This window comes from Semicossyphus pulcher, unplaced genomic scaffold, assembly GCF_022749685.1.
Source record: "Semicossyphus pulcher isolate SPU_LCO1_2020_fin unplaced genomic scaffold, fSemPul1.0.p SCAF_15, whole genome shotgun sequence".
Lineage (NCBI taxonomy): Eukaryota > Metazoa > Chordata > Actinopteri > Labriformes > Labridae > Semicossyphus > Semicossyphus pulcher.
In genome coordinates, this window is record NW_027211659.1 from 21,317,717 (window position 1) to 21,340,703 (window position 22,987).

The 22,987-nt window shown below is 41.5% G+C and overlaps 1 protein-coding gene across 1 annotated transcript in view; it reads left to right on the forward strand.

Moving 5' to 3' along the window:
• Window positions 1-22,711, forward strand: part of LOC138592073 (neuropilin-2-like) — a 103,799-nt gene extending 81,088 nt beyond the window's left edge. Inside the window, exons 14-18 of the mRNA XM_069662690.1 lie at window positions 419-687; window positions 1,809-1,905; window positions 5,432-5,464; window positions 16,676-16,738; window positions 19,108-22,711. Coding sequence (XP_069518791.1) covers window positions 419-687; window positions 1,809-1,905; window positions 5,432-5,464; window positions 16,676-16,738; window positions 19,108-19,433 — 788 coding nt within the window. The 3' untranslated portion in view covers window positions 19,434-22,711. The remainder of the gene's footprint in view (window positions 1-418; window positions 688-1,808; window positions 1,906-5,431; window positions 5,465-16,675; window positions 16,739-19,107) is intronic.
• Window positions 22,712-22,987: the final 276 nt, after the last annotated feature.

Here is a 22,987-nt window from a genome sequence, read left to right on the forward strand (position 1 = left end):
TAGGGCGGTTTTAACAGGGTTGTGTATGTATTTGTGTGTGTATTTGTGCGTGTTTATTTGTATCCGAAGCCATTAGCGGCCATGATGAAATGGCAGTTTCTCCTTTGTGGTTAGGCCTCATACCACAGAATGATGGTGGCGATGCTTTAAACTCTAAGCAACCACATCCCGCTGCATTACTACATCATGCTGTATGCTGGGCCTGCAAAAGCAAGTCTGTTTTCTGCAGCAGAACTGTCACGAACAATAAAACACATTAAAATAGAATCAATAAAATGCAAAAACCGATTGCTTTATATTTACGAACCCTATAAAACTGTTGACGTGTAAGTTTACAAGCCACTAAATTACTTTTTTACAACTTATTAATCTAATACACATCAATAATCATCCCTCTCTGTCTCCTCCTTTTCCCCAGATTTCTCAGGGAACTACCTCCACCTGGACGCAGGCGCCCACACCCAGCGCAAGCGGGCCCGACTAATGAGCCCCGAGGTGGGGCCGGAGCTAGGCCCGCTCTGCCTCCTCTTCTACTACCAGCTCCAGGGGGAGGCGCAGGGGAGCCTGAGGGTGCTTCTGCGGGACAGTGACCAGGAGGAGACGCTGCTATGGGCCCTTAAAGGAGACCAGGGGGCACACTGGAGGGAGGGCCGCACCATCCTGCCCCAAAGCCCCAGGGAGTACCAGGTACGAGTTGTTTCGGAACAGTTTATTGTGCTTTAAGTGGTTTATGCTGCATGTAACCAGAGCTAGTGATACACAGTGGGTTGTTAAAGTGATACTAAGTGAAGTGTACTATTACAGAGCAATTCAATCATCAAATAAATATATCAGCTTAGGGCTCTACCCAACTCAGATTATTTTCAGCCAAATCAGATCTGGCTGTTTGAAACAAAGTTTTGTTCCTGTTTTTTTTTCAGTTAAGCGCCACACCAAACTCTTATATCTGCCAACATGAGTCATGCTTTTTCTTGTAAGACGCACATTTATCAGTCTTATATCAGCACTACTTTATGAATGTTTCATGTCAGAGGCGGTGTAGGCGGAGCTAAGCGGCTGCTTTTCAGGCCTCTGCAAGTGTTGCGAGTAAACAGTAATCTTCTATGGCTGAGCAAACAAAGGAAAGATCGATGACTACAGATACAGCTTCAAAAATAATTAAAAATCCAAAGAAAAAGATACAAATTCGACGCTCAGATAAAGGAAGACAGTCTAAAAAAGAAAACGACCACCAGCGAGGAAAATCAAGAGTTAGAACTGGAGCCAACTGTGGACGTCACACATGCAACACTGTCTGGATATCTGGGAAGTGTGCTCTCACTTTACAGTTTATTGCCATGTGTGTCGCCAAAGAGAACGAAACTGAGATCTTCGAGATTACAACTTTAACTATATTATTAAACCAGAAAAAGGATTTCAGTCATGGGACATCTGTTAACAGAAAAACAAGCTCAACTCAACAAGTCAGCAAAAGCTCAGGTCACAGTCCCCGTCGGAAAGACACAGAGAGCATTTAATGTTCTTACAGGTTTTTATTACTAGATCATAAGCTTAAGGAAAAAACTTCACGGATAATGAACACTTAAGGGTCATTATGAGACTGTTTGTTACTCTGTGTACACTGATGCATCTAAAAACAAAAATGCAGACGGACTCAGAGTTTTCCCAACTGATGGTTAGAATCATTGATGCTAATGGCAGCCCTCATTAACAACTCATCATTACCTTCTGAGTGTTTTACCCACACACTCCATCATTAGTGATGATTAACCTCTGCGTTTAATAAAGAATCTCTCTCTTACATCCAGGTGGTGTTCGAGGGCTTTTTTGATCACCCAACCAGAGGCCACATCAGAATAGACAACATCCACATGAGCAGCAGCATCGAGCTGGAGCAGTGTACACGTAAGTCCCACAACCTGTCTGTCTACCTGTCTGTCTGTGTCATATGTCACTACAGGCTTTATTTAGTCAGTCAGTCTTATTCCCTCCCTCCCACACACCATACTGGTTATGCTATGTTTTCACCAGAGACCAGTTTAGAGAGAGAAATAAGGGGGGAAAACTCTCATTTACACACACATGAATACACACACACACACGCGCACACACAAACACACATGAAAAAATATATCGATAAAAAATGAAAGTAGGCCACAAACGGCCTTTGGGCACGGATTCTAATCTATCTTTCATATCTTCCTCTCTCTACCTCCCTCAGTCTTTTCCTCTACCACCCCACCCTGCTGTTTTATCATTCTTCTCATTCTTTCTCTATGTCTCTCGCTCTTTCTCTCTCCATCCCCGGCCTCCTCTTCCACTCAGTGTGGTCTGTCGCAGGGCCACTGAGGACCAAAACAAAATGTGTGTGCCTTTGCATGATTACATGAAAGCAACATGTAGCTTTTATGTGACTAAAATGTACCTGTCTCTCTCTCTCTCTTACCCACACACACACACACACACACACTGCAACACACAAGCTAACCACTGAGACTATTAATAACCATTGGCCTCACTTGTGGATGCTATTACTGCAACACAAATCCAGACTTACTTTAAACACACTGACTAGACACGGGATTAAGTTTTAAATGCTTCACATATCCTTGTTTGACAAACATAATTTCCACCCATGCATGCACACACGCACACACGCACACACGCACACGCACACGCACACACACATGCACACGCACATGCACACGCACACACACACGCACATGCACATGCACACACACACGCATAGTTTGTTCTCTCTGTCATGTTAAATAATGGGAATATTTTTAGCATTTAATGTAGCGAAACACCACTGCACTCAGTGAATATGTGTGAGCACACAGACACACATACACACACTAATGTATGATGACATGTAAAAAGCGCCACAGTTGTTTTACATTAATAACCATGACACATTAAGACACACGCCCACACACTCTTGTAAACTTGCTTGCCAGTGTACCGCTGCGTCTCTTTCAACATGATTTAATTGAGCCAAATGGTGTTAATCTGTCTCATCTCTGTCCAAAGTCTTTGTCATTTCAATTCTTATCCGACACAATAAAATCCTTGCGAAGGCTGCAATTGTTCTGTCCCTCACCTTGTTGTTCCATTGTGTGTTTTAATGAGATCTGGAGCATATTTGTGCAGATTCTTCTCATAAAGATCTATTAACTTGTCATGACGTGTAGTGCTTAACCTGTGAAGACAGCTGTATGAAGTCTTCTGTGGCACCTGGAGGAGCTTTATTAATTTTAAAACTGAGCGTGTAGTAAAACAAGTTACCGAGTAGCATTATGGGAATTTTAGGACCCAAGGTGTAGGAACTAAAAGTCAGGATAACTCAACCTCTGCTGCTTTCATTTGTAACGGGAGTGCAAAACCGAATTGTGAAATTTAATTACCTTCAAATGGGATACATATATTTGGGGGTACCTTTTTATTGGGCCTTTTTTATTATAAATGTTATTTATTTCAAAAGAATATTATATTAATCATCTTAAAATGGGCTGCACAATGGTGCAGTCGTTAGCGCTGTCGCCTCGCAGCTAGAAAGTTCCTGGTTTGAATTCCGTTTCGGACTTAGGGGGCTCTCCTGTGTGGAGTTTGCATGTTTTCTCCGTGTATGTGTGGGCTCCTTCCCAGTCCTCCTGCTTCCTCTCACAGTCCAAAGACATGCTCTTTAAGTTAATTACTGACTCTAAAAATTGCCCGTAAAATGTGAGTGTGAAATCTTGTCTGTCTCTATAAGTCAGCCCTGTGAGTGACTGGCGATCAGTCCAGGATGTACCCTGCCTCCTGTCCAATGACAGCTGGGATAGGCTTCCGCCCCCCACAACCCTGAACAAGATAAGCGGTATAGATAATAGATGGATGGATGATGCTAAAATGAAATGGTCCTATATCCTCAACATTTGTGTCAATAGATAGAACAGTAACTTTGTGGCATTTTCTGTGGGTCAAATATAAATATTGATCTATCTATCTAAAAGAATATATGCTATCATCACATGTCAGAACTTTTATTATGAGGCACTGGGGGATTATATGTGGGAAGACATGTTTACCCTTGCCTCTGTCACTTTTACAATGTTTCCATCATTTCATTTCAAAAATTCTAAACTTTCATTCTCCCGCTCTCTCATTTATTATATTTTCTTCTTCTTCTATCTTCCTTCTGTAGATCTTATATTTGTGGTGCCATTCTGTGTTTTTGAACCCTCTGTTTTTCTCTCTTCTTTTTCATCTTCCCTCTCCCTCTCACTTTCATAATGCATGTCATAACCTCCGGCAAATAATAAACAGCAGTAAATTTCAGTCCCTGTTCCCATGACCCTTAACTTACCTCCACCCTTCCTTCCCATTCCTCCCTTTCCCTTCTCTTCACTCCTTCCTCACTCTCTTCAACCCAATCTTCCATCCTGCCTCTTCTCACCTCGGACAAAAAAGATTTACAGAGCAATCACAGGGAAGAGAGACATAGTGTGACAAAGCAGAAAGCAGAAATTGAGACCAAGTCAGAAATGAAAGACACACAAAGGGAGAGAGACACGCTCAGGAAGGACACACTTCCTGTCTTCCAACCCTATCAGCCCACTCTTTTATCTTCCTCTTATTGTTTTTTCGGCATTTAGTAAAAATAACTGTCATCCAGGAAGAATTATGGGCCTTAGGACTCCTACACCGTCGCAGAACTCTACAAATCGTTATTGATTTCCTCAGAAAGGAGAAACAAGTGCTTTAGCAGAAAATGCAGCAACTGCAATTTTGTGAGTCGGCTGTATCAGGGCCTTTCTGCTAACGATCATCAGAAATATAGTTGTACCATTTCAATTAATCCTGAAAATCTGCAACAGTACATAAAGTCTGAGCAAATCCCTAATATGACTTAGTACTGTACTGTATATTATATTGTACATTTTGTGAACTTGGGACTCACAGAGTATAAGTCACCAGAACTTTAATCACCAAATGAGGCAAGTCGATTTTATTTATGGAGCCCCAAATCACAACGGAAGTTCTTTTGGGGCACTTTTGATATACAGCAAGTCTACACCCTTCTCTTTACAATATTATTTACAGAGAAGCAAAAAATTACTACAAGCAAGCACTTGGCGACTGTGGTGAGGAAAAACTGCCGTTAAAAGGCAGAAACCTTGAGCACAACCGGATTTTTGGTGACGGCTATCTGCCAGAACTGATTGGGATAGGAGGAAACATACAGTGTAGTTTATAGTTGTATTACCTATAATAATATTAATGTTAGACATAATAATAACATAAAGAAGAAGACAATATTAATAGTCGATACATTTCTATCACTGTGGTCTCAGTGCTCTTAGAGCCACCATCACCCCCTCATCTCTTCATCATACCTATCAGTTCTCAGCAATCATAAATAACACTCCTTTTCTCTTCTCTTTTCCAGAGCCTTTCCCCGCTTTAACTCCTGGCATAACCAGTAAGTTCCACTTCCTGTTCCATTTGTTCTTCCTGTGCCAAACGTCTGTGCTTTCTGCCTGTTGCAAAGCTCAGCTCACAGCACTGCATTGGCCCTGAATAACCTTGTTAGTGCACAACATATGTTACATACAGTTCAATAGACATCAACCACACTTATTCTGACTGGAAATTCTACTCTTGAGCTTTTACATAATTTTCAATCAAACCTAAATACAGTTTCTTAAATCTAAATAGTTTCTTATATCATATCCACAGCTGCTTTTCCAAATGTATAAGTATTGTGTAAGACTAAGTCAGAGTTTATATCCATGCGGACTTTATCCATTGAAAAGCTCTGGTTACAACATTGCAACCTGATGCAATGTGTTCACTGCATTGTTCCAGCATGACTCCCTGCATGCTGCGCTGATACTCTTGGTAATGCAGTTTGGTATATTCCTTGGGGAGAAAATTACCGATCCACTACATGAACACAAGGTAACATATGATTATTTACAACAACAGCAACTTAGGCAGGCGGCAAACACAACACGTGCAACTGCAAAAGCAACAACATTGTGTTTGCGCATTACACAGTCTGATAAGTCTTAAACAGTATGCACCGTGTTGTGTGTGATCCATCACTGATGTATCTGAACAAGTTCCGGTGCATAAGGTTACCTCCAGTTTGGAAAGACCCATTGAGAATAAGTTGAACTGGGTTCATCTTTTTATCTCTGGTATGGGAAATAATCTTTAAGGTGACACAGGAATGGGGGTTACAATCACGAGGTCATTGGTGAACTGCTCAGTCAAAGTAAACTTACTTCTCTCGCCCTTAACTTGTTACTCTATCAGTCCATTACTCACTACTTTATAACTGTAGAGAACAGCACAATTGCCCGTCATCCATTCCCCATCCTGATTTGCTGCTCTCCCTGCATTCAGCACCATACAAGGAGCCTCTCTTCCTCCATCTCTTTAGTTCCTCTTGTTCATCTGCCCTTTTTATATTGTGCGCCTCCCTCCTCTCTGCTCCTCTACTTTCATCAAAACTATTCTTTTACATTCCAGTCCTTGCCTTTGTTTTCAGTTTCTCTCCTCTCCTTTCCTCCTCTCTCCTCTCCTCTCCTCTTTGCTCCTGCTACTCCATTTTCACAAGCTGCTGATGCCACCAGAATAAAATGCAGCGCTGATCACCATCCAACTTCTCTTTTTCTTTTTTCCCCTCCTTCATCCTCAAATAGGCCAGTCTGAAAGCAGATAAAAAGGGCTTAGGCAGATTATGCTACTGGATCTCTTGTTTTCAAAGACTGGGTTTGGACCTGCAAAGCTCGCTTCTGGACTGCTTTTGTTTAGAAAACCCACAAAATATGAGCACAGCCCGGGCCTCAGTGACACAAATGATCCTGTGTTTGACCCCTCTGAGTCATTTATATCAAGATTCATGATCTGAAGATGTTTTTGCATTTGGTAGTTAGTGTTCACATTTATTATGGATGGCTGAGAGGTTACAGGGTTAACACTGGAGCAGACATCTACTTCTTTACTCCTTATTACAGTGGGTGCAAGCAGTCATGTTTATTCAGCTTTGGGTAAAACACAAGAATGGTTTTTTTTATTTGTTATTACTGATGCTGGGTGCCTAATTTAGTAAGTTCAGTGTGTGTTACTCTGTGTGTGTGTGTGTCCGTGTGTTTCTAATGTGTGAATAGATCAAAAACATTCCTTGAATACTGTCAGACACTTGAGCACCACTTTTGTTTACTTCAGTTCAATAAAGACAGAAATCCCTTTCCCAAAAATAGTAAAAGACATGAGCCGAACCCAGAAACCCTCCAGTCACCTGACTCAGACACAAGTATTTGTACCTAATGCTAATGCTCACAGGTTTCTACTGGATGCTGAGCAGATATCATGCGACTCCCAGCACGACAACAGTGTCAGTTTTAACATACGTGTGTTTTCATGAGTCTCCTTTGTGAGGCCTGTTGAAATTTGAGCTAAGACGAAAGTGTTTCTATTTAGATGAGCAGATGTAGTTTAACCTAGATACAGTTGAATATAGACGCCTCATTGGTTATCTCTTTAGTGTGTCCTGATGTGGATAATAAAAGAGTTAGATGCAGGGTTTTGAAACTTTAAAATCCACCATTAACTTTTAAGTTTCCATTATACAACAGTCCATTAAATGTGGTTTTTGCAAACATCCTACAGGGCGAAAAAGAAGTCGGAACTCAATTTTGAGTGATTGGACAAACGTCTAATCTTAAATTAATCTGAATCCAAAAGAGAAAATGATTCCATGCGGAAGAAAAGGGAACATACTGCTGCCAGAGGGCCACACTGGAAAGTTTGTGTATTGCAACCGAGGAGGCACACGGACCGATCATGCTACACAGACATGCACCAACACCAAAGAAAAGAGACTTAATATGGCTTCAGTTTAACTGTACATTAGAATAAGGAAAGATAGTAATCCAGTGATTCGGAAACTCTATGTACCAAAGTTCCTTGAAAGCAACATTTTTTAAGCTTACTTTAGGAACAGAGCTCTTGAGAAACGTTTTCCTTTTTACCCCTGTAGATTAAAAAAACGCAACTTAGCGGTCGATTTTTGCAGACGTAGAACTCATCTGTGTCTTAATCCACTGGTGGGAAGGCTCTCTGTGCAGGGTGCTTAGGGCAGAGCTTTACAATGAAAGCACATTTTAAACCTTTAAAGAGCACTTTTGAACTTAAAAAAAGGGAACAAAATTAAGCTTGCTGGTTTTCTTGAGGTTGAGTGTCTTTCTGTGCAACTCTCCTTCCTCTGTCCTTCCATTATCTCTCTTCTCTCTCTTGTCTCCATCTCGTACTTGATGGCCTGGCTCTGGCCTATTTCCTCTTTCTTTCTTTCTTTCTTTCTTGCTGACGTTCTTTCATTCTCTCTTTCTTTTCTTGGTCTGTCTTTCTTTCAACAACCTCTCTCTCAGTGGGTTTCTTTCACAGTGAGTTGACAGAGTATTGAAGTTTCAGACAGACCCTCTAATGCAGGATTAAAGATATCATGGCAGGATTAGCTCGCTCCCTTCACTTCCCCTCCCTCCCACCCTCTCCTTTCACTTTCTACCAATCCTCTCTATTTCACTCCCGTCTTTCTTCTTTTCATTCTTTTCTTAATGCCTTCTCTCTTATCCTTTCTCTACCCCTGTAATTTCGCTCTGATATCCCCTCTTTCCCTTCCATTTCTTTCTTCCTCCACTCGAGTCCCTTCAGTGTGATCTTGCCCTGATAAACAACCACTTAACACTCCCCAGCCTTTTGTCTAAATCAGCCAGTCACTGCATAATCAAAGCTTTGCATTCTGTGATGGAATCTGGACGCATGGCATGAGCCTTTGCGTGTCAATGTGCAGCTTATGCTTGTGACGTTTGCATTGACAAAAAATACTTTGAGTACAATCAGCTAAATCGAAACGTGATTGCAGCAGCATTTTTGTGAAGAATAAAGATGTTAAATGACTTACATGAAACTTGATGTTTACTGTAAATATTAGAAAAGTGACCTGAATACCCGAAACTGGAAGCCAACTATCAGTTACGGCTGCTGTTGTTCTTACGTGCATTATTATGTTTGTTGAATAACAGCAGTTTGTGATGATTTCAGCTCACTGCTGTAGTAATTGACCATTCACTAAAGTCCCTACCCCCATAGCTACTGTAGGCCTGTCAAGCTTTAGATTCTCTCACAGCTTCTATGCAGTTTAAATTTCAGATTTAACAGTCAAAATGATCCAATAGACTCTTCATTTTAGACAAACATAGACGTAAATACACTAGGCTTATGATTTCTAGTTGTCTTTTACCAATTTTGGCAGCACATGCTACATAGCTGGTAAGCTAGCATTAGCTTGATACATTTTCTTGAAAATACTATTTCCTGTTTGACTCTTTAGCATTTGCAGTTAATTCACTTAAGTGAGAACCCCACAAAGAGGGCCATTGACTTCTTTATAGTCTAATATTTTTGCCAAAAAAATGAAAACTTGAAGCATAATGTCCCGGGCAAAGAGTCAGCATCCTAGCCTGGTTAGTGATCAAGGTCAGATCAATGTCTTTTTAGCTACTTAGCTTTTACATACTTGTTTGTATTTTCATACAGTATGTTTTAAACTGTCAAAATGAATTAATTATTTAGTTTATGGTAGCTAGTCAATGCATTGCACTTTGGCTGTGGAAGAAATGCTAGCGCTACTGTAGGTTGTAAACTAGTTAGCCAGACATGCTAATGAATGTGCTGACAAACCATTTAGTTTAATCAGGTCTTTATAAAATTGTTGTAGTGTTTCCAGGTTTAGAAGCTCTTCAGGATCTATAAATGCATTGTATCGTTTTACTACAGCCCACTGTACGCATGTAGAGACATTCAAAGCTTGACAGACCCACCTGTCCTTGTTACGGTTGCACGAAAGATTAGACGGTGGTTGTCTAGGAAGGGGTTTAGTGAATTGGCAATAAATAATTTACATTAAGCATTAAATTCTCCGATGCGGTCTGCATGCCTCCCTCATCCATAGTGCCGTCCAGTAATGTGTCCTCCTGCCCTCCAGGGGGTGCCATGTCTGGGATGGAGCCCACAGTAGACACAGTGGCGGTGCAGCCTCTCCCTGCCTACTGGTACTATGTGCTGGCAGGAGGCGGCGCCCTCCTGCTGCTCATCACTGTAACCGTGACAGTGATACTGTGCTGCCATCGGTACCACTGGGCGACCCAGAAGACCAGCAGTACTCATCATTCAGTGATGTACCACAACAGCCAGCATCCAAATCTGCAAGGTCACCAAAACTGCTACCAGAACCAAAACCTCAGCTATAATCTGATCCACAGCCCCAACCAAAACCACCTGTACCCGGGTACTGGGGCGAGTCTTGACCCCATGCTCACCATCAAACTGGACAAAGATGACAGCTATGACTCCCAGTGTTGAAAACAACTGGACTTCTTGCAAAGTATAAAAAAATATATATTAGAAAGAATTATTCAAATAAAAGGGGGTGAAAAAACTCCCTGAGATAAATGATCGACAGCAGTATTCAGCATAATCACCACCCCTCTCTTATGAGATTCTACATGTAAGAGACACTGCAGTTCCTCTTACTACGACTGATCTATTTAAGTGACGCAGGATGCAACATGCTCAACTTCTTGGTTGGCTGGAAATAAACTCTTTATATTAAATTCTACCGACATCTCTCACTGGGGAGGCTGCAACTTCTTTGATGCACTTACTGGCTTCTACAACTGCACCCCAACCTGAAAACAAATGGATTATGTTCAGAATAACAAGTAGAAAACAGGTAGACTGACTTAAAGACAGAATGACTTGTACCAGCGTATTTTCCTCTTCTGTAAGGACATGTCAGCCCGCCATGCTCTGATCTGCAGCTTGGACGCTGCCTGCCTCCAAACACCCTGTCAACAGAGAAGGGATTTACACACAGGTACAGGGAGATAGAAGTCACAGCGTGTGCTGCATAAAGAGAGAAAGCGATTTCTTTGCCCTTCTGAATGAAACTGCTGTTTATTTGTCCTGCCGGCCTTCGAGGGACTGAGAGTGACAGGGACAGATTAAGAGGAGAAAAGGAAAAGGTGCAGGAAGAATTAGTGTTGCCTGTCCAGCCGTGACAGAAAGACAGCTACATATCCTCCGTGAGTGGCTCCTTTGGTCTGCGGAGGAATCAGTGTTGTGCTGTTCTCCGTCTGGTTTACGCGAGGGGAAGTCGGGACGAGACAGCTTACATGGCATCCTGCAAGAGCTGCAAACACACAGACTCTCTGCATCCAAACACACAAAGGCTCAAAGTCTCAAGCAGTCACACATATGCACGAACACGGAGTCGCTCTTGTTACCAAGAGTGCATTTTTCTTTACGTACTGATATGCCTTTTGTAAAAATGTGCTTTAAAAGTGTTATTGTACCTCTTCTGTAGTGCCTCAGTGTCAAATTAGAGTATGAATGGACCTTTTTCTTTTTTGCCTGGATCCCATGGATAATCCAATGCCTGTGTCTGTTAATGTTTGTCCTGCACACATTAGAAAAGGTCAATGAAACAAATACAAAATCATTTGTATCCAAAGCTGCAGTTTTCTTTCTGTAGAATCGATAACTTCATAATCTTCATAGCTTGTGGAGCTCAGAATGTCTTGCATATCAGCCTTGTAGCCTGAAGATATTATCCTCTTGGCTATGGAAATTTTCAGTTTTGCTTTAATGCAACAGGTGAGACCAAACATATGCTGTGAAAGCTTCTTATATATGAAGCGTTTTTAAGAAAAACTGCATATCCAGGATCACTTGTTTGTTCATTTTCTTCACCATAATTCGTCAGATAAGACTGATTCCACAGCAGGACTTACTGTCACACCCCACACAGCTTTATAGATGTTTAGTTTAACTGTGTGTGTTAGAATTATTATTTTTCAGTGCAGTACAGGCGAGTATGCATACACGTTTTTAACTCCTTTCATCAAGTGTGACATGGTGCATTTTTAAGGATGGGTTACATGTTATTTTGCAATGTTGAGAGTAACTTAAGCACTTTTCCGCTTCTTAATAATCATTTATTGAAGGCTCTGATGGTTTATGAACATTTCTTACATCTACTGTGAATCTTAATATATAAGTTGAGTAATTAACTGGTTGTGATTCTACACGTTTTTTTGTCTTTGTGATCACATGTGTTACTAGGCCAACATGTGCTTCTGATGTATAATAGTTATACAATGTTTATTTTCTATTCTTACTGACTTGTTTTAAGGAAAGAGTTCTACTGATTGTGTTTACTGAGATGATCTTAAAAACTTTTCTTGACTTTCATTTGATGTCAAATCGTCACGTGGATTAAGCCATTTTGCAACAGTGAATGTTTAAAGCATCCAGGTTCAAGCTTACATCAGACGGGGACATGCGATGGAAGGAAATCAGTTTATTTGAAAGTTATTTGGATTAAAAAAAATATTAATTTGCTTGGTTTACGATTGAGAAGCTCAGCATCACCTGCTATTCAGATCCTTGTCTGTGAAATTGAGAACACCACTGCCGACTTATTTTTCTTGAATTCTCAGCAGCTCACCATCTTGCTTTGTGTGCTTCCCCCATCATTTTGTCCATGCCCAAATCCCCCAGCCTTTTTTATCAAACCCCGCTTGTTCCTATTCTACTCCTTCCCTTCATTGCAAATCCTCCCTGCAAAAAACACAGGAGAGGAAATGAGAGGCAGAAATGGAGGAGAGCAAAACCTCTCAGAGGAGAAGGGTCCATTAAGCGAGCCCCCTTTCCCTCCAAAGAATGCGCCCAGAGATGGAGGAAGATGAAAGAAGTAAAGGGGGGAAAAAACAGCTCTCTATACTTTCTAAAGATAGATTTTTTTTCTCTTACTGCGAGAGGAAGGCTAACAGGGAGGCAGGTTAGGGGTTTAGATTGAAGGAGGAGGAGAATTAAAGGAGGAGGGCAGGTTGTTTCAAACACAAGAGCAGATGAAAGAAGCCTTTTGGCAGAATAGACAGTGAGATGGAAACAAATAAGCACGGCGCGCACGCAGTCACACACACGATCTAACCAATGCTAACCTGTGTTAGCAAAGAATCCATCATTTAAATCATTGTTTCATGCATGTACAGGAGTGTATCTGCTCTGCAGCTCTGCATATCGACTTATTCATCCAATTGTGTCTCATAATGTGCTTTTGTGCTTTAGTCAACAAGTATTTTAGATATTTGGTGCTCACATATCCCCTCTGCCTTCCATTTGAATCGACTTGTGCATGATTTACACATTATGTGAGTCATTCTAGCAGCCCTCTGCTCTAACCTAATCAATATGAGCCCCAAATTCAAATAGAGAAATGATCTATGACTGTGTTTATGTTGTGCTACCCGTGCACTTTTCCCTCTCATTCTCTCTCCCTCGATCAAACTTTTTGCAAGATTTGGAAAACGTGTTGGCGCCTTCTCGTGCAGGGCTTTTAAATCAACCTCCTCTCACTTCCCTCTCTCCCTTCTCCATCACAGACTACTTTGAAGCCCTTTAATATTTCTAATTAGTTAATGGAGCTGATTGCATTCATAAAACCCTGCAGTAAGCACTTCTAGCCTTCGGGCCATCTCTATTTTTTCCTGCCTCCTCCTCCTCTGTGTTCTGGAGAAATATTACGAGTGAAAGCACTCTAACAGGTCCTCGGGCCCCCGCTGCAGCAGCGTATGGTGCCAAAGAGCCATCCATGCCTTTGCCTGAATAAAAAAGCCCCCTTTTTTATGCTTCTCTTTACTAATTGGACAGTGGAGACAAAATGGGACTACAGGGAGTTTTAATCTCCTTTCAGATCCGCATGATGATGCTTTTCAGGATCCTCGCCTGAGGGCTTTAAGCCAGGATCATTAGAAAGTGTTCAACAGTCGGCCAAAGAATGTCCGAGCATCTATCATATATTATCCTGCTTTTTTTCTGCTATGTCTCTGTTAAGTGTGAGAAAGGAGAATAAGGACCCTTGAGGGCTGATGTTGGGCTGCACGTTTACACAATCATAGGGCAGGAGAGAAGACTGACGAGATGCCTTCATGTGCATGTTCTGACCAGTATTACATGAAGGGTACATCTCACTCAGGCCTCCATACATACTATAACTTACAGTGTGACTACTAGGATCAGCCATATCGAGCTTAGCAGGTATCTATTGTTTCAGGGATAACTGCTTACTCTGCACAATGACTGCATTGTTTTAATTAGTTGGATGGTGAAGACTTCTTCCAACATTGTTTGAAGTCCTGTTTGCAACCTGCCGGGCACTCTGAGGTTTTGCACGTTTTGGTACACCTGGTTGGTTAAGTTTATTTAAGCACCTGTATTTCATGCCTTTATTCTTGTACCTATTACTTTGGCCTCATTTTAGGGGTACAGTACAACCACATGTTGAGTTTTTGGGAAATCTACCTTAATGATGTCATTTTTTAATCAAATGAATCAATGTTAAGGTTATTGTTCTTTGCTTTCTTGTTGTTATAATGAGTTTTTTGTATTCATTAGAAAGATTTTCTTGTGGGAAGCCACACAGACTGATCTTTCTGAAACATGGCCTCAGTCAGGGATGAACTGTCACTAGTTTGGACCAATGACTATATATATACGTAGATGGAAGACGCGTCCCCATCTGCTCTCATTGTACGAAATTGAAGCCAAAATAGCCCCCGTGACAGGCGCTGGCATCTTGCGATGTTGACGACATCTGGAGCCAGAGTTGCGCAGTAGAGATTGGCGTAACCACTTAAGCTAACCAAAACACACACTTAACTTACCAAAAAAGACATCTGCGTATTTAACAGCAGAACAGCTTCTTGTGTTGGTCTGAAGCAGACGTTCACAGATATGAAAATTTCAATGACTGTAGTGATTGATTTAGTTTCCTCTTGTTGATCCTTCTCTACTCTGCTAATCAGGAACAGATCGGCTGCATGAGCCGTATTTGTCAACAGAGCTGTCAATCATCCTTTTTACAGCATCAAATAACTAATTAAAATAAACTTGTCAGAAAAATGAACATTTGGACGTAAATCAGCATGAGGAAGTAACTATAATGACAGAAACCATGTTTGAGAAAAATGTATTTGACTTGTATTTTGATTTTATAGTCTGACTCATAAGGCGGGCTTTACCTTTTTGACCTATACTACAGCCAGTCAGCAGGGGGCTCTAGAGATGTTTTGACTTCACTTTTAGGGAGCTGTCACTTTGTCCATCTTTTTATACAGTCTATGGTTTGGACATACTGGAACTGGATACAACAGCTTTTACTTGGTAACTGCTTAAAGTTTGATCCCCGGCTGAGGCCACATCCATTTTATATTTACTCTTGTGCACTTTCTCTGTTTCTCTGAAGGAAAGACCTCGACTTTATGATTGTCTTTTTCACTTGCTATGGATTGCACTGTCTTGCACTTCAAGCAAATTAAATATTGAACCAGAGAGGAAGCCAGTAGAGGCGTCTATATACTCACAGTCAAGTAATTAAAAAAGCAAACTCTGAAGAATCAAACATCTGAGGAGGAATACACTTCAATTAGAAGAGGATTTATTTGTTGCTATGGTATTGAATTGAAATCCAATTGAGTCCACGTCTTTCTTTTTTTTTTCTTATTTGCTTTGGAAGCCAATTTTGGGTCAATTTTAAACAATTGAAAACATGTGATTAAATCGTCTTTATTTCCAAGGAAATTACCTCATATTTAATCCATGAGCAAATATGTTCAGCAGCTCTCATTTGAAACTATTTATCTCTCGCTGTTATTTACAGACTGAAGAGTACTGGAAGTTTGTGAGGGCGGTTTTTAGGAGCTATAATCTGGATGCCACATGTTAAAATTGCCTCATAAAAAACAGACCTTATCTAACAGAGGAAATTAGGCTCTGTATCTTTTTCCATATCTACTAAATTAGTTTTTCACCTCTTGCCTTTTGAATATCTATTACAGTTCCACGTCATAATGTGTTTCTGGTTCCTTTGCCCCAGCAATAAATGATTATCAGCTGCTCAGATATTGCTCTATTTTTTTCTCAGAGGATTGTAATATCACTTTCCTTGAATAAAACAGAATTGAAGCGGAATTGAGCTTCCAAACCTTTCAAAGCCTTGCACTTCAGCCTGCCTGGGAAATATAATGTGGTATTTTAGCTCGTTGAATTTCATGGTCATGGAATAAAAAGAAAATGTATTGTGGGGAATGTGAAGGTAATAAAGGTGATATTTTTTTATGAAACACTTTTCTGAGTGTGTTTTTTTTTCACACAGTTCAGTCTCCGCCTCCTCTCTCTCTCATATCTTTTAGCTCATTCTCTAAATCTCCTGATTCTGTTTTCATTTCTAAGCAAATAAAAAAGAGCACTGATGCTTATCACATAATGAAACTTCCTGGCTTTGAGCAGGTAGTCTCGCTGAAATGTTTAGTAACCTTGGATGTTATTTTCCCCTGATAGACTGAGCAAAGAATAAAAGGGCTTATAGGAGATCTGTTCCCTGATCTCCTCGGAAAGTTGAAACAAGATCACTCACTCTTTGAGCTGTTTGTGTTCCTTGATTTCCATCTACAGATGTTGCTTTTGTGCTGACAGTGTCAAAGATGGAGTGGTGTTATTACTACATGTTGTGCGCTTGACTGGATGGTTGCGATTAATACTCTTTTTTCTGTCTTTCTAACAGATCCCAGGCCTATGGATTTCGGGAACGATCCTGTTTTCAACCCCAAGCCCCCCATCGATGGAGGTGAGTCTTCCTCCGATCTTTTCTCTTCTCCTTCCTCTCCGCCTGAGGCGATACTGGCTGGTTTACAAGTCTCACCCAAAGAACAGTGGAACAGCTCTTTAAGCTGAGGCATGCCCACGGCTCTTCGTTTTTACTCGTGCTTCCACGAGTAAAAAGCCCCGTGGCAACAGTGACAGACAATCTCTAGTGTGTGTAGACGGGGCAGAGAGTGATGGAGCGTTTAGAAGCGTGTCTGTGTGCGCATGTAGGCATGTTAGTGTGTGCTTCCTCTCCTCCTCTTTCATATTCTGTGCCAGACAAAGTGAGACAGACAGCTTCCTCCTGGGCACCTAGAAAACATCTGTCTGTTACAATCACCGTTTACTTCCTGTGTGTGTCTGTGTGTCGGTGAGTAGTGTGTGTGTGTGTTCCCCTTGACAGATACAAGAAGAGTACTCAGCCTTTAGCTCAGTGAACAAGACTGTTTACTGTCTGTTTACTGCTTTCCTGTGTGTGTGTCTCTGCGTGTGTGTTCTTCCATAAAACACTCTAAATGCACTACTTAATTGCGGATTGGCTTGTTCATGAGTATACATTCATTAAGTGGATTAGCATGATTGCTTATGCCAACTAGATGTGCACACTTCAACACACACGAGACACCAGAGAGCACCTTTACAGTAATTCTTTTCATTATGTTTCCATATTTCTGAAGTCAATAACAACTGGGGCTGCGGTTAAGAGAATTAGCTGTGCTTGAATATATCAGCGATAATGTGGAACATTTGCCACTTAAATTAATTTCCCTAAAGCTGTGGGACTTAAGAGAGAAGGAAGACCGCATTTATTCTTTTACATGAAAAAATGTAGTCTATGAGAAATAAAACTCTGCTTTATATAATATAGTGAATGGTTTTGCTGCTGCAGCCCAACAAGTATGATATTCGCTTACTTTAGAGAGATATTCCTTAGTAAAGGGGATTACTATGTCCGTCTGGTAAATTTAACACTTTAACATGTACCATTATCTCATCTTTCACTTGTGGCCACAGTGGTGCAAAATGGAGCTCAATTACTTTGACTTTAGCTGCACATTATTTGCGCAATCACTTTCGAGTGCATGCTGCACAGTTTTAGACGTCTTTATGTCGTTTTCTGGGCTGCACGGTGGTACAGTGGTCAGCGCTGTCGCCTCACAGCTAGAGGGTTCCTAGTTCAAATCCCAGTTCAGATGTAGGGGGGCCTTTCTGTGTGGAGTTTGCACATGCTCCCCGTGCATGTGTGGGCTTCCTCCCACAGTCCAAAGACATGCTCATTAGGTTTATTGGTGACTCTAAATTACCTGTGGGCATTAGTGCGAGCGTGTGTCTGTCTCTATGTGTCAGCCCTGTGATTGACCCTTACAATCAGTCTGGGGTGTACCCCGCCTCTCGTCCAGTGACAGCTGGGATCGGCTCCAGCCTCCCGCGAGTCGCGACCCTGAACCCGATAAGCAGTATAGATGATGGATTGATTTTTCTAGTATTCCATCCACATTTCTTTTTGATTTAGCAGAAACTTGTCGAGTCTTGTGATCCATCAAGGTGAACATAAAGATAATCAAGTGCCACTCAAAAATGTCACTTACAAAAGTCTTTGCAAAGTTTCTAGTCTTCCAACTACTCAAAGCCCTTTATGATTCATGCCAACATTGACCCATTCACACCCACATTCAGACATTGATGCCAGGCAAGGCTTATGACCATCTAACACATTCCAAAGCTTTGGTGCTATCCTTGGGCGTCTTATTCAGTTACCCAGAGAAGCACCTGTTGCATCCCATGCAAACGCTTTGTTCGGTTGGGTCTAGGCAAAAAAAAAGGAGAAACATCAGGTAGAAGGTCTGCGAAGGTTCTCAGTCATCCAGGTCATGGTAATTCTAAGCTTAAGCCAAAAGGCGACTGGACCTGATTGAAGCTCTTGAAGACGATTCATCTCTCACCCAGAGCTAGAAGAGGCTTATATTTCTAGCTCTGTCCATCAGTCAGTTGAGAACTGAAGAAGCCTTTCGGAGGGGAGGTGAAACATCTTCAAGAACTTCAACCAAGTCCAGTTGCCTTTTGGATTAGGCTTAGAATCATGCAGAAGGTTTATAACTCAAGGTAAAGTTTTGGTTCACACAGGAGTCAAACCTTGGGTTCCTGGGTTATAGCACTTGTTTGGCGCATCCATTGTCCCTGACAGCCACCCCAAGCAGACTCTCTCAGTCTTTCTACTACATCGCTGATAACAGTGTATGTAGTGCAGGGGATTTGTGGTAAATAGCCTAAAAAATGCATCATATTTTAACTTACATGTTTTTTAAAATCATGTATAGAAGTGTTTTCTAAAGTTTCCTGTTTTCTCTCCAGGGTACATGTTCCCAGGATGGCCATCTTCCTTCTCCACCCCCTCCTCTGATGTGGACCCCTCCTCCGTCACGCTGGTGTCAGAGAAAGACAAGGACAATGCCTGGCTGTACACGCTGGACCCCATCCTCCTCACCATCATCGTTATGAGCTCTCTAGGCGTCCTGCTGGGAGCAGTTTGCGCCGGACTGCTCCTCTACTGCACGTGCTCCTACAGCGGGCTTTCCTCGCGCTCCTCCACGACGCTGGAGAATTACAACTTTGAGTTATACGACGGGATAAAGCATAAAGTGAAGATAAACCAGCAGAGGTGCTGCTCGGAGGCATGAAGAGGAGAAAGAGACAATGGGGAAAGAAAAGTCCCATGATCCCCTGCAAAAAGAAATATTGTTCTTGGTTGGACAATGAAAAAAACGAAAAGGAAGCACTATCTGTTATTTCAATCCCCATCGTCCCCTTCCTAATATCCTGCTCTGATGTCTAAAGGGGGAACATTCAACCCTGAGTTGCCCCAGTGCCAGTGGGAACTTGTGACTTTGATTCCCCCATGCTAGGAGGCACATACTGGGGGAACGATGACACCGACCTCCCTTACCTACACTACCATATCTCCTCCGCCTGCAGGAGAGAGCCTGCTTGATTCTAAAAGCCTGTGAATGAATGAAGGAATGAATAAATGAATATGAATGACAGATCTACCATAGAATTTAACCCACCAGCCACTGGAATGAAGCTAGAGAGGAGATGGACTACAGCACCCATGACAATCTGGACATTTGGACCACAAATGGCAGCAGAGGTGGGGTGTTTGGTGGAAATGTTGGAGTCTTTATGAAGAAAAGAATCTAATCAACATGTTCCAATGATTTTGCAGAGGGCAAATGTTACATTTGAATGTGGTCAATAGAGCCGGCATGCAGAAATCTAACTGTCCGTGAAGGCTTCAGCACCAGTGGGTACTTTTGACTGAAATCAAAACATATCAAGCGAATGCCTACCCCCCTAAAGGAGTTTAAAAGATATCAAACCACAGAACTCAAATGAATCTAGATTTCTAAAGGCGAAGAAGGTAAAGAGGATGAAAAAGGACCTTTCGTTTTGTTTGTTTCTGACAGTTTTACATTTGATTTCCTGGAGTTTCAAACGTCCATTAGCCTGCCATATAGCGCTCGCTCGCTCCTTTGTCTGCCCTTGGTCTGCGCTTTGTGAAACCAGTGGCATAGAAGAGTAATGGTGACTGTTTTTGTTTTGTTTTAGACTTGTGTCAGTTTGGAAAAAAAGGTAAAGAAAGCTTCAGTTTGTAGCCGCCCTGTAGAGCTCTTGCGCCATTTTTTAGACTTTCTTTAGCATCGTGTTGGACTCCATGGTCTTAACTGTTACTTTAGTCCTTTTCTATTTTTGGACATTTTTCCATTACAGATTATCAGTCTTTACAAAGAATAGAGGAAAGATAACGGAAGATGGGATACAGAAAATCAGAGGTTTATCTAAATCTAACATGCTGTTATGGAGTCGTGCTTTAGATTCAGTATTCTAGAGTTTGTCTTTGGTATATATCTATATTTTTTTGCTTTTCAGACTGTATGATGCCCAAATGAGGGACAGACACTGTGTGAACAAAATGTCAGTGATTGTTTTATTGCAACCTATGGATTGCCAAAGAGCTGTGCATGTGCACAGGGGAGGGTCTGAACAAGTGTTCAAAGAGGTGGAGAGCGGACTAAATCATCCTGCCTTTTTCCACCACTGTTCAGCATCACCCCCTGAATGAAGGACACTTAGAAACAGAAAAAGAAGGAACGACTACAGGAGGAAGACGGGAATCGTACCGTCGCGTTTCTTGGACACACAATCGAGCCTTAAGCTAACTACAGTATACGCTGTATCGGAGGACAGCCATCAAGGAGGGCCAGTGCTGCTGAAGAGACTGATGAACAGCAGGAGACACACACACACCCCACTCACACACACACATAAACACACACAGACAGACAGATGGAGAGACAGGCTGAAAGAGAGAGAAAGGGAAGAAATATAGGGGTTATGTTTACATACTGGAGAAGCTTCATTTCACTGTAAAGGTACTCTGTGGTGTTTTTGATCAGTTGTAAAACTATGGAGCATTAGTGTGCACCCATTTAGTTTGCACCATGGTTTCACACTATTCCACTGGCTGATTGTTGGTGGAGCTAACATGCTAGCAAAAAATGGAAGCTAACTTTCAGCTAAGGAACAGAAAAAACTACAAATTAGCAAACATGAATGTAAAACAATGCAGGACATAAGATTATTATGGAACAAAACTTCACAGAGTACCTTTAATGATTCCTTAAAGAGTATGTCAATGATTCCTGTAAGATTCCTTTTTTTGGCCATTTTTGCCTTTATGGATCGGACAGCTGTAGAAAGAGGAGAAATATTGGGAGAAGAGAGAGGGGGATGAAATGCAGCAAAGTCACACCTATGGCCGCTGCGACAAGGACTATAGCCTCTGTATATTATGGGGTGCCTGCTGAGGTAAACCGGCGCCCCCAAATGCTATTTAAAGCTTATGTTAAACATTACTGCAATTTTTCCCACCGTCCTTCCATTTGAAGTAAACTATCTGTTGGTAAAGATGTAACTTAAGTCAGGATCATTTCATTAACATGTCAACAAAGTCAATTAAAATCTATCTGTAATCCAAACAATTGGAGTCCAGCTTGCAGGCAGGTGATGCTCTGCATGTAAACATATCTAATGAGACACTCAGCTGACAGATGAGGAGGACAAGACAGCCAAAAGATAAACACAATCCAACACAAAATGAAGCTTTCGGCTCCAACATCACATCATCACAACACAGAAAGACTGACAAACAAAGAGACGAACAAAAGACAGACTAGAAGGGGAAAATCAGTAACCCAGACATTTTCACTTTGCTCGGCTGTAACAAGTGAAGGTCAGTCTTAGAAAGACCTTTTTGTATTATCTGGGTTGAGTCGGTGTCTTTTTGGGGGTAAAATGTGAAGAAAGAGTCAAACGTGTCACTCTTTCTCTTTTTTGTCGTTCTCCCTCATCTCCGCCTGTTCAAGGGCACACATGCAGGTAAATGAGGCCTGTTAGGAGAATATAAAGGGATTATAAAAAGATGGTTAGAGATGGAAAGATGGAGGGAGGGAACAATGGAGAGAGAGATAGAAGTGTTCTCTGTCCATCAACTGCATTTTCATTGGACTGTTTTCCAAGTGCCTTGGAGCTCTTTTATTACGTCTCTCTTTCTCTCTCTCTCATCTCTTTCCTGACTTCACGTGACTCTCTTTGTAACTCTCTCACACACACGCGCACGCACACACACTCCTCACCTATTATCTTTTCCTCTCTCTCTCTCTCTCTCTTTCCTGCCTGACTTTAACTCTTTCCTTCTGAACGCCCGGATAGTATTACCTCTTCTGTCTCGATGGATACACACACACATTTGCACACACTGACAAATACAAACTACATGCACACACACACACCTATGGCACTGGCCAGATAACTCAAACCGTTGTTTGTAGACTTTGTACAGAAGAATTTCTTTTTTAATGTTATTATTATTATTTAATAAAGGCTAAATAACAAGTGATTTGCTTCTGAGTGTTTGTGTTGTATCATTGTGTGTATTAATCCTGTGTGTCTGTATTTGTGTTTCCTCACTAAGTTCCAGACAGGCCTTCAGCACATCAAAGTCCTCAAACAAAAGTTAATAAATCATTGAAAGTTTTTAACCGATTTCCTGTAAAATGCATTTATAAAAGGAGACGCTGGGATTAAACAGGTTAATACCTGGATTTTACAGCTCCAAACATATAAGAAGGGCTTAGCTGAAGGCTTCAAAGCTTCTACCGCTGTAATCATCCTT